The sequence below is a fragment of the Hemibagrus wyckioides genome, linkage group LG20 (assembly GCF_019097595.1).
Source record: "Hemibagrus wyckioides isolate EC202008001 linkage group LG20, SWU_Hwy_1.0, whole genome shotgun sequence".
NCBI lineage: Eukaryota > Metazoa > Chordata > Actinopteri > Siluriformes > Bagridae > Hemibagrus > Hemibagrus wyckioides.
In genome coordinates this window covers 10,380,569-10,393,179 of record NC_080729.1, presented here as the reverse complement: position 1 = coordinate 10,393,179, position 12,611 = coordinate 10,380,569, and the positions used below count along the sequence as shown (strand labels likewise).

The window sequence follows — 12,611 nt, the reverse complement described above, 5'->3', positions numbered from 1 at the left end:
CAGGTGTGCTGACTGTGGAGGGGTTGTCCCAGGAAGCCTTTATATCTGTGTCACTTTCTGGCTGTAGCTTTTATTTTTTCTGTCATTTATTTTTTCTGTCACTTTGCACATAATGTACAATGTGTTTAACCACCACATGATCAAAAGCATACCTAATATTTTCTCTCCCTCTTTCTCTCTTTCTCTCAAGCTACAACTCCTGAGCTTCCAGTGTTCCAAGGTCCCACATTGACTGCTTCTTCTCTCCAGACATTCCAGATCATGTCCTTCCTCTGGTTAAAGTCTCATCATTTGGTGGTCCTTACTGCTACTGGGAATGGCTCCTTGTGGACAGCCTGGGGTTCCATGGAACTGGTGTAGATAGAACCACTAGGACTAGGATTGTCACTGAACATTTGAAGGCTTCGGCCTTCAAAATTATTGTTATAGTGTTAATTAAATATAAGTGAGTTACAGTTATTTTATGCATACACATGATTTCTGTATTCTGTGTTGAATAGATCTGTATTGTCCAATCGGATGTGGTTATGTCATTGCACAGGGACAAGTTCACCGTGATGTTTACATTTAGTGTTAGTATGCTCGCAGGCTCCAGTGAGGATGGTTATAGAAAAACCCATCAGCGCTGGCCACGAGCATAAACCCCTGTTGTTGTAAAATTGTGCTTTAATAAGTAAAGTTCCTGCAACGGATTCTCTTTGTTGTGTGCTTCTCTTCATGCCTCCATGAAAACTACAGACGAGAACACATTATGCTGACCTGTATGTTGCTCAGGAGCCCTTGATTGCACAACTCCACTTGTCTATATACACCAGATATTGTCTCAAAGTAGCTTTACAGAAATATAAAAACATAGAATAAAAATTACAAAGTTAAAATTTTTCTTTATATTTGTCTTTAATAAGCTACCCCAAGGCAACTGTGACAAAGACTGGAGATAAAGGAGGTATTCTACCACCATGAATGTTGGAGTTCTGCAGACCATCAGTGCTGATAGCCCAGCCTCACACCTGGAACTCACCATCAGCTTGTGACCTTAACATGCAAATCACCCTGCGCCTAGCAGTGTTACTGCTGTTAAAAGTCAACAAGAATTCCCTAATCTAAACCAAATCAATGCCTTGACCAGGGGATGACCAAAGTTCTGACTGAAGACACACACACACACACACACACACACACATATACACACACACACACACACACACACATACATACACACACACACACACACACACACACACACACACACACACACATATACACACACACACCCAAAGCGTCTGGAAACGCTCATCCTGACCCCCACACACATAAGGAGAGTTCCTTGATTCAAGTTTCAATAAAACAATAGTAAAACCCTACCTGACCCATGCCTAACACACCTGTATATGTATTCCCCTTTTGCCTTTATATTTTTATGGTTGTATGACCACTCATGACCTGTTCGGTGTTTTTCATGAAACAGAACCATGTTTTATAAGATAAGAATGTATGTTTTAATTGCCTATACCCAGTTTCCTTTCCTCTCATACTGTTTCTTTCGTGTCTATTATCAAAATGATCCTCTTTTACTTTTATAAGCAATAGTGTATGCCAGGTGGTCATCCAAGTACATAATATGAGCCTACGATACTTTAATTGAATCTTTATCCATTCCTGACTTCACCATAAAGTATGCAAATGAGTGACGGAGCGGAGACAAAGAAACTTTTCCCTCCAAAAGTTTCAGGTATTGGATTGGTCACACTGAATAACTGGGCGCGACCAAGGGATCAATAAAAACCCTAAGCACCCATCTATCGTAGCTTTTAGCTTTTTGGCTTTTTTAGCTTTGGCTTTTTGCTCAGCTTTTTGCTCTGCTCAGCTCGGCTTGGCCCCACGGGGGCCAACCCCCTCTCCGCTCTGCGGTCGGGGGGGCCCCCGTGCGCCTTTTCTTCCCGGCACGATCTCTTCTATCGTCGCCCGACTCGACTCCGATCTCTCTTCGGGACAAGACTTTCACTTTCTCTTGAGACTTTGCAGCTTCAGTCGAGGAACTTTGCACCACCGAAACCTTTTCGTTCCAGCAGAATGTCTTGCTTGCTCCGAGGACTTCGAATCTCCGAACCTCCTTGATCCACTACATCAGGACGCTTGTCAACGAACCAATGCAAGTAAAAGCTACCAATTATTTTAGATCCGCAATTTTAAGCTGAAGCCCCTTTATTAAGGCGAAATTATCTTGGCGATTCTCACACGTGGTAACTAAAACTCGACCTGAAACTTGCCATATTTGATCTCTTCTCTGTTTCCTTATCTCTTTCTCTCTCTCTCTCTCTCTCTCTCTCTCTCTCTCTCTCTCTCTCGCTCTGATTTCCTCCGTATTTTCTTCCTTAATCTCAATCTCTCTTCTACTTATCCCCTCTCTATAATCCTTACCCTGTCTATTATGTATGTATGTCGTAGTTAGTATGTGTTGTGTGTTTTTGTTTTATTAAATGCACAAAAAAAGTGTTTGTTTCTGTGCTTTGCAAACAATTTCGGGGTCCCTGAACATTGCTCTTGCTACGTGCTAAATTAAAACTAGTACTTTATAAAGTAGTTATTCTTTCTTGGCCAGGAAGATAACTTTCCCTGGAATTAATACATAATTATACTGTCTGTTCGGTGGACGAACAAATCAAATAATTGTGTTATTGATTCTCTGACAGTTAGTTCTAAGAACCCCCATTTGAATATTTATAATTAATTATAACCTGTTATAATTACACTTAAATATTTAAATGTTGAGCTAGAGTCGCTACATATATATATATATATATATACATTTATAATTTTGTTCAGTGTATATATACCTCTATATTTATATACCTCTTTAAACTGGCACTTGCATGGGTCGACCTGTACGTATTTTGTGCATTATTAGATGCATGTTTCTGTTAGTTAGCATGCAAAAGCTCATAATTTTATAATCATCATAATTTATACTCTTTAAACAACGATCAGCCATAACATTATGAGCACTGACAGTGCTCACTTAAATCAATTTTTTTAATAAAAAAATGTTTGTCCATATTACTGGAGAGGCGGAGTGAAATAGTGACCAGTGGAGGAAAGAATGCAAAGCTTTGTCTGGAGAGACAGAATGGGCAGTAGGACTTTCTCTAACTCCTTGCATTGTTTTGACTGGCAGACATCAGCAGAGGAGAGGAATCTAGAGAGAGAGAAGAAATGGAGGGATGAAAGAGAAGGCTTTGTCAGTTATTTGTTTGTGTCCTGGTGAAAGGGCACCACCACCACCCTTCTCTGTCACTGTTTTTTTTGTGTTTCTGTCAAACCTTAAATCAGAATTTTTTTTATAATTTAGAAAATCTGTTCATGACAATCATGAAAATCTAATCATGACCAGATACCCTGCAATAATAAACAAGTAAACAATAATAAATGAGACCTTATGTATTCTATTCCTAATATATATATATATATATATATATATATATATATATATATATATATATATATACTACCAGTCAAAAGTTTGGACACATCTTCTAATTCCATGGTCTTTCCTGAAGTTTCTTTCTTTCTACATTGTAAAACAATGCTGAAGGTGGCCGAAATACACAATAATGTCCTTTGAACAGCTGATATTGAGATATGTCTGCTACTGATGCTCTGTAAAGCCTTCATAACAGCTCTAATCTGAGGTGCTGTTAATTGGTGATTTCTGAGGCTGGTAACTCTAAATGAACTTCTCCTCTGCAGCAGAGGTCAGTTTTGGTCTTGCTTTACTGGGATGGTCTTCATGTGAGCCAGGTTCATCATGGTGCTTGATGGGTTTTGCAAATGCACTTGACAATACTGTTCTTGCAAGAACTATTCCAGAACACCTGACCTTCGTGCCTTAAAATAACAACTGACTGTTGTTTTTTGTCATTACATATGGATTACTTAAGTCCATGTATGTTATTTCATAGTTTTGAAATCTCAAGTATTGTTCTAGAATGTAGAAAATAAATCCCTGAACAAAAAACATTGAATTGAATTAAAAGATGTGTCCAAACTTTTGACTGGTAGTGTGTATACATATATATACTAGTAAGAACATAATATCCTTCATCTTTATCTGTGAATCCCCTCTGATTGCATTATTTAAAAAGGCTTTAGTGTGTAATAGCGTCTGTAGCATAAAGTGCCATGGATTAAAGATGAGTAGTGGCCTGCTGGCTATGACATCAAGAGAAGAGATATAATGATGATGCGTCAAATACCCCATAATCTCTCTCTCTCTCTCTCTCTCTCTCTCTCTCTCTCTCTCTCTCTCTCTCTCTTTCACACACACACACACACAGATTTGGTGTTCTCTCAGTCATTAAATCTTTAAACTAGCCTTTTTAAGCTTCAGTTCTGAACCAGGCTTGCCCTATCAAATGCACAGAATCCTTTTATTAAAAATGGAAAATGAAGTGAGTTTTTGTTGTCAATCAAGTTGTTTAGAGAGCTAAAGAGGGGGATATAAATGGAGAATAAAGGACTATAGAGATAAAGCGTTACTCGGCCAGGGCCTGGTTTAGGGGTGGAGAAAGAGAGAGCAAGTGATGGAGGATAGGCAGAACTGAAGAAAGGCGTGTGGTTGACTTAGGGGTGTGGTTGAGTATAAACTCTGAGTCTGCACAGACTTGCCTGGGTGCCCCTCAACCTCACTCCCTCCATCCCTATTTTTTCTCCCCTTTCCTTATCTTTGATCCTCTGCTTTCTGGTCTTCCACAAGCTGTCAAGCAGAAACATCAGACGGAAAGCATGCTAACTCTATTGGTGCTCACATCTGTGGTGTTGCTCAGTGCAGGTAAACAAAACTTCAAAACTTTAATGGCCTGTTTTTGCAGTGTCACTAACCAATATAATGATTTTGCAATGATTTAAAAAAATAACATTTGATTCATGGGAATGTTATATTTTTCACAGAAATACAAAGTACGGTTTTCTTGGTGGAATGCTTAATATTTCAGTGTCAACTAAATAATCTAAATTATCACAATTTCTGTATGTATGCATTACACTTACACATTTTCTATTATGCTGATATTAACTACTAAATTAAATGTGTAAATATGATTATTTATTTATATTAGTACATTATTAATGTTATATTTTTTAATGTATATTATATTTATTTTTAATGATTAAATAAGGGCCAGTATTAACTACTTTATTAAACTGCCTTTTTATGTCACTCAATTTTATTAGTCTGTAGTCTGTAGTCTGAATTTATTTTGTAAAGATTGTTATTGTTAATACAAAACAAATTATTTATGTTACATTGCTGGAGGAATTACTCTTCTTAATCGATAAAGACAGTGTCCCAGTTATTTCTAAGTCTTTTCTACTCAGTGGAAACAGGGCCACTGTGGCATGTGATGTGGTCAGGTGGAGAAGTATCATTGGGGTTTTAAAGAGTGTGTGCACTTTCTAGTTACTTTTTTAGATACATCGATATTGCTGGGACATCTAGTAGCTGTACAGTTACAGAGCATATCTCATCAGGTTCAGTTTTTATTAAAAATTATCTAGCTCTTTGTCAGAGGTCAGTGCTAGATATTTTTAGATGGTCATCTTATTTAGTGAATCATTATTTAGTAAATCAACATTATTTAGTAAATCATTTCTGGATAGTTTGGAAGAGGGAGCCACGGGCTAGTTGTGCTTATAATAATGTTGAGAGTAGAATGTTGTGGAGTAAGGTGCATAGTAATCTAAGTCATGTAAATTTCTTTCATAAAGCTATGTATGTATTTGTGATGAAGAATAGTTATGTGATTTATTTTTAAAAATGAATGCTGTGGATATTTGGAATGTGAAATATTTTTATTATTATTATTATTTTTAAATATGTCTTTCTTTGTTGACAGAAGCAATTAAATAAATACATTTTATTAGAGAAATTTGAGTGCAGAAGAGCACAAAGGACACCTCACCTCTTGTGCCTATGTGACTAAGTGCCTATTTAATTTAAGGACCATTAAGTTCCACAAATTTACTAGAACACAGCACAAGGTAGATGGAACAGAGTGAAAAAATTAAATTGAAGGGTTTTATTTTTCAGTATTACATTGAGCTATTTACACACACTCACATATATTCACACAGAAGCACAGAAAGAGCCCACTAAACATAAAGGCTGAAGTAAGTCCCAATACTCAGGAGTGTTACACAGAAGTCATAGAAGTATGAGTTTGTATTGGAATACACAGTTGAGGACATAATAGAGAACCAATCTAGACAGATTTCAACACACTATACATATGCGATTCATTTCTCAAATTACTTTAACCCTTTATGTGACTGGTTCATTGCAAATATATTTGGTCTGTGTGATCCTTAAAGAAGAATTTTCAAGAATCAAAATCACATTTGTGCTTTAGAGGTGATTAAGGTAATACACTGTGTGTGTTTGTGTGTGTGTGTGTGTTAGCTCCCCAGTCAGAGGCTATAGTAGTGTACACTGGCTGGGAGAGGCATGCTTTGGTAGGCTCAGATATTCGGCTTTCCTGCTCTTTCTTCTCATGGCGATGGACTTCTGATGATGTCACTTTCTCCTGGAGCTACAGGCCAGATGGGGCAAAAGACAGCATCTCTGTATGTACACACATACACACATGCTCATTAGCACATTAGACACCATCTCTATATTAATTATTCTATAGTTACATTCAAGTACATTTCCTGTGTTTTAAATGAAGATTAAAATTAATTTAAAAAGTTAAAAATAGCTTGTTCTTTTGATACCATTGTTGTGAAGAATTGGTACCAAGTGTTAGAATTATTAGATATTGTTTTATCAGACACTATAGTTGTTGAGATCTTTTTCATTTTGGTGCTTGTTGATGACGTTGTTGACACTGATGCTATTGAATAATGACACAAAAGCTTTTTAACTTCAGTTGACTGTTTAGTGACAGAGTCAATAGCTGAGATACTAGTTTAACTGCGCTTCATGGTTTCTTAAACAACAGAATGGTTTCAGATGGAATGCTTTCAATCAATTTCCCCATAGCTTTCAGCATTTCCAGTGTTTCTAGCATTTGAGTAAGAGCAGGTTTTATTGTGAAGTTATTGTGAATTTCTCCTTGGTTCTGCATAATTAATTACAATGCTGATATTTATTAATGTCTTGATTATGTTTGGTTTTGTGATTGGTCAGATTTTCCACTACACAAATGGAGTTCCATATGTGGACAATAAAGGGCCATTCCGGGACCGCTTGGAGTTTGTGGGCAACCCAGCTCGCCGTGATGGCTCTATCCTGATCCGAAATCTCGACTTTTATGACAATGGAACCTTCACCTGTGATGCCAAGAACCCTCCAGACATAGTTGGTCGACCCTCCAGCGTACGACTTCTGGTATTTGAGAAAAGTATGAAATCCCTATGATTGTCTTTCCTGTAATTCATGACAATAGTTTCATTTATTCAATATTTCACAACATTTTTATCCAATGTTTTTCTATCCTCTCCTCTATTTCTTCCTCACATTACTCTCAGATTCTCAAGTGCCTGTTCAGTCCCAATTCAGGCTGGTGTGATCACAGGTGCGATTATTAGAGTGGTTTTGGGTTTGTGGTAATGTTGGTAACTGGAAAAGTGTACTAGACAAGATCTCGGCTGTTCTGGGCTACAAATATTTATCATATATATAAATCTACTATTCATATTTATATTTTGCATAAGCATTTTAAGAGTAAAAGCTACCATATCTGTAGTATATGTGCGATTACCTAAGACTAAGATTAATAATCTTCTTGCCTTAATCTTTGGACTTTCCTTTCTTGTGTATACTTAGAAAGCTGTACAAATGTAATATTCCATTATCTACCTGTCACCACTGGAAAATACATACATCACCATTTACATCTACAAACTGGTAACAATCAACCTTAACCAGGAGAGGCTGTTTCCTTATCTCCAACATTTTCTACTCTAGCTAGAAGAATATTTATGATCCATTGGTCAAAAGCTGCATTAAGGTGAAAGCAAGACAAGCAATGACACACAACCCTGATTGTTGATTTGAACATTCATTTAAAATAATTACAGAAGCAGAAGCCAACAGATTGGCAATTATCAGTAGTAATCCTCAAAATCAGCTTTTTCTCCTTGATTCTGATCAGCAATCTGAAAGAGAGAGAGAGAGAGAGAGAGAGAGAGAGACCAACAGGTGTGACCTAGCAAAACATGGCAATTTTGAATATCTGAGTGTTGAATAAACACATAGAAATTTGCAACGATTATAAAACTACAAATACAGTCTTGATGACAATAAATTAACTTATTCAATTAATGTAATTAATTCAATTAATTAATTCATTCATTTAATTATTTTAAAGCTGAAGCTGAAGCCTGAACTTAAACTAGAACATGTTCTGTGAAATGTTATAACATGAGTATAACACTATCCTATTAGACAGTGAGCTTTACACACACCAAACTAAGAGTTTTTCTGTTTTCTATGATCAGAAAATTAACATCTCTTGTGAGATTTTTATTTAATTAAATTTAATAAAAATTTTGTCATTAATTTAACAGCATTAGTAACATTTTTTCAGGTTTTCTATTTAGTTTTGGTATACCTCATGACTGTCCACAAAGCATAAGAAAACAGAAATTGAAACAAACAGAATTGTGGCATGAAGCAAACACAGGCACAGGTACACTCAAGACTCTTCGGCAAAACCTGCTAACTTGTTGTATTTCTGTGTTCAATAACAGGGCACAGAATAAATCTGCATTTTTAGCCTGAAACATAATATCTATGTACATACTATATATACATAGTATCTATGTATTATGTAGTCCCTTTTATGTCTTAGGCCATCTGTAATGTTCCATTAATGTATAAAGGTCTAATGAATCAATGGAACAGTATACTGTTTGTAAAGTCTTTCATTGTGACATTTTACAGTCCAAAAGAAACATTCTCTGCATTAAGTCCAAATACCAAATATGTATTCCTGTGTATTTTTTATTACCTGTGCTCCTGTAGTAGCATCCTTTGGTTTCTTGACATCACTTATGCGAAGAAATTGAGGAAAGCGCAGGGAAATCCCTTTGTCTGGGTCCACAAAGGCGGACAAAACCAAAACCAAAACAAAAACAGACAGGATACTTAAAAAAAAAAAAAAACACGTGAATCACAGAATTGAAAACACAATTTAAAAAATAAAACAAACTCAAAACACTATGAAGTAAAAACAAACTTTTGTTGTCCGTGCTTATTTTACTCGGTTGTTTGTTCTTTGTTCTTCTTAAGTAAAGTTTTATGCAAATTAGGGGGCGGGATAAAAGTCTCCATTGGTCCACTGCTCCTCACCCTATTGCCCTTCTGTAGCCAATCTGTAATGTGATGTCACTGACGTGCGGCACTGCTGGTTAGTGTTCGATCATAAGTTATGTCCATAACTATGGTTCTATGAGACCGAACGATGACCGTCACCACGGTCTTATTCTGAATGATGCCATTCTTCTGCCTATCTTTGAGACCTAATAACAGCAATGTCAGTTAACTGACCTTAGGGGTCGGCTGTTATATAACATCCGGGTGGACCAACTACTTCCTCTTGCCTAGAACGCCTCAGCTCGTCCTGAGTGACAAGAGATGGTGACGGTCATTGTTCAGTCTCACAGATGCATAGTTATGGACATAACTTACAATCTATTTTGACTTCACTCAGACCGTCACCACGGTCTTATCCTGGATGACTAATACCAACAGAGTCATGAGGGATCAGTATCATTTCCCTTCCCTGGTAACTTAACAGTAGATAAAACAGCAGACGCCAAAGAATTTGGATTTGTAACATTAATCCTATAATGCTCCAAGAGGCCGAGGCACATATGTCTGAAAGTGCTACCCCCTTGAGTGCCGCCCAAGAAGTGGCCATACTTCTGGTAGAGTGGGCAACTAGATCACCAGGAATAGGAAGATTTTGACTGGAATATGATTGTGAAATTGTATCCACTATCCAGTGAGATAAACGTTGCTTGGACACAGGCTTGCCTGCACACTTCTTGTCAAAATATACAAATAGTTGTGTATGTGACTGTCGCAATGGACGAGTATACTCAATGTATGTACACAGTGCTCTGACAGGACATAGAGAAGAGCTATCCAACCCAGTACCTGACCAAGGTCTTGGTCTTGATTAAGCATCAAGCTTAATCACCAGGGCCCGTATTCACAAAGCTTCTTAAGCCTAAAAGTTGCTCCTAGTCACGAAATTCTATGAAAATTCGGAGAATTATGACATTTTCTTAGAATTTCCCCTTAAATTTAGGACTAAATTTTAGTAAAGATTCACGAAACATCTTAGCCCTAAAAACAGCTCCTAAGGTAAAAATTGTTAAGAGTAGAGAGGAGGACTTTTAAGACGCTTAAGAGTTTCTTTAGCAGACGACAAAATGGCGGAAAGAAGAAATATTCTCCAAACCCTGAACGATCGTGAGTTAATTAAACGCTACAGATTGGATCACGATGGGATAATGTTTGTGGTCGAACTTATTAGAGATGCGCTCACATCTCCCACCCAACATAGTAATGCCATAACACCAGAAATTAAAGTGATTACAACAATGAGGTATTTGGCAACTGAAAAAATGCAACAGTGCAGTAGTGATGACTTGTGTCTGTCACAACCTTCCATCAGCAGATTGATCACAAACTATTAAAGCGCTTTCACAGTCTCATATAGTGACACAGTCCATTTCATTTCCACTGGACGTTCACACTCTGCAGGCTCACAAAAGGGCATTCATGGACATAGCGGGGTTCCCCGGTGGTGTTGGTGTAATTGATGGGAAGCACATCTGCATAATTGCACCACTGGAAAACGAAGACGTTTTTGTCAACAGAAAAAGGTACTACAGTATCAATGTGCAACTTGTTTTCAGTGCAGATTACAAGATTTTAGACATTGTTGCAAAATGGCCAGGCTCAACACATGATGCCAGGATACTGTCTGAGAGTGGCCTGAGACAGCTTTTTGAAGGACATTATGTGCCAGTTAATTGTCATTTGTTAGGGGACAGTGGCTATCCATGCAAACCATGGCTCCTCACACCTTACCTCCACCCAGACCCAGGACCACAGCTAAACTACAACAGGTACCTAAACAGTAGACTAACAGTGAATCACTGTGTATGAAAATAAAATATAGTTACAAATGTGCTTGAATATACTACAAACAAGAGATTTAATCAAACATATTCACATTATTGTTGAGTGCATTAGGCCACCTTAACTTGTGATGTCTTTTGCACTGACTTTTAGAGCCCACAAGAAAACACTCTCAGTAGCTGAGCAGGGTATTGGCCAGCTGAAGGAGGTTTCATGTGTTGCATGGAGAAGTGCGCCTGTCACCAGCTAAGGTCTGCAAAGTCATCATGGCCTGTACAGTGCTTCACAACATCTACAAAGCACGACAAATCCCAGAACCTCTCAAAAGCAGCCATGGTAACAGTGATGAAGATGATGATGAAGACATTCAGTTTACCCAGGGGAGAGACATGTCCCAGAGTGGGATTAGTCACAGAGCTCAATTTACAAATTGGCATTTTAGGTAAGTAACAGTTGATGTAATATCCAAACTGGTGTCTGTAGCTTATTGAACAAACATTCCATACAATTGTAGTTGAACACAACTGCTAGTATAAAGACCACGTGACAGTGATACACTTTTTATTTGTCATTCTTCTTATATTTTAGCAGATCAATTTTTAGCATATAATACTCCTCCTGTAAACAGAGAATTTTTTTGTGCTGTGTGAGGGTATCAATTTCTCTAATTTTCTGTCCAGCAGGGATGGTGTTTGGGGTGGCTGCAGCAGGCAGGCTTATCTGAGGCTGAGGGTCGCACACCTGCAATGTTGACGGCCCCGATTCCTTTGATGGCTCCCTGCTGCAGAAAATGCAGAAAACAATTCTCTTCTTTATTTTGTTTGTTGTTCACATGCAAGAGCACAAAAGATGGCACATGGTCTATATATTAAACAGCACTTGTTCTTGATATTTCTCTTTATTTGCCTATTGCCTACTTGTCCTACCTTTGTTGTATTCCCATTAGCTGGATCATTGAGCTGTCTGTGCCTTCCTTCAGCCCAGTGACATATTTCTGAGTGTCCAAGTACATTAAATACAGTTTCCGTTACCTGAGACAGTTGTTTAGCGGGTGGTCCTCCACCTAAAAACACAGTAGCTTAGGTGTATAGTTCTGTAGGCATATTTAACCAAGCCAGATATATTAAGAAACTGCAATATCACTCACCTGTGCTTGAAGAATCCCGTTTGTGTGCTGCAATCTCCCTCCTGGCTTGAGACTCGCTGGTATGCAGAACCAGAGGGAATGAGGAGTTTATCTGCTGAGATATTTTCTCTCACGTCTGCTTCTTTCCTTGAGCTGTGATGCCGGAGCCAAATTTACCTTTTAAAATTGCTTTATATTCTTTAACTAACTGAGCTAAAAGTAAACACTGCTTTTCTGTCCAATTTGGTTTTCTTGTTCTTTTACTTCCTTCCATCTCTCTTGGCTACATACCATCCAAAAGTGCAACTTAAATAGACTGTCCTGCAATCATGT

At 37.7% G+C, this 12,611-nt stretch overlaps 1 protein-coding gene across 2 annotated transcripts; it reads left to right on the top strand.

Moving 5' to 3' along the window:
• The first annotated feature begins 4,648 nt into the window (after positions 1 to 4,648).
• Positions 4,649 to 12,041, top strand: LOC131370574 (myelin protein P0-like). 2 transcript variants are annotated; one of them, XM_058417927.1, is made up of 6 exons: positions 4,649 to 4,828; positions 6,455 to 6,618; positions 7,184 to 7,397; positions 7,545 to 11,139; positions 11,306 to 11,594; positions 11,836 to 12,041. In XM_058417927.1, the coding sequence occupies exons 1-4, from the start codon at positions 4,783 to 4,785 to the stop codon at positions 7,604 to 7,606; spliced, it is 486 nt and encodes a 161-aa protein (XP_058273910.1). In that variant the 5' UTR covers positions 4,649 to 4,782; the 3' UTR covers positions 7,607 to 11,139; positions 11,306 to 11,594; positions 11,836 to 12,041. The 2 variants fall into 2 exon arrangements, with proteins under 2 accessions (XP_058273910.1, XP_058273909.1); XM_058417926.1 differs by having other exon boundaries at positions 11,833 to 12,041.
• Positions 12,042 to 12,611: the final 570 nt, after the last annotated feature.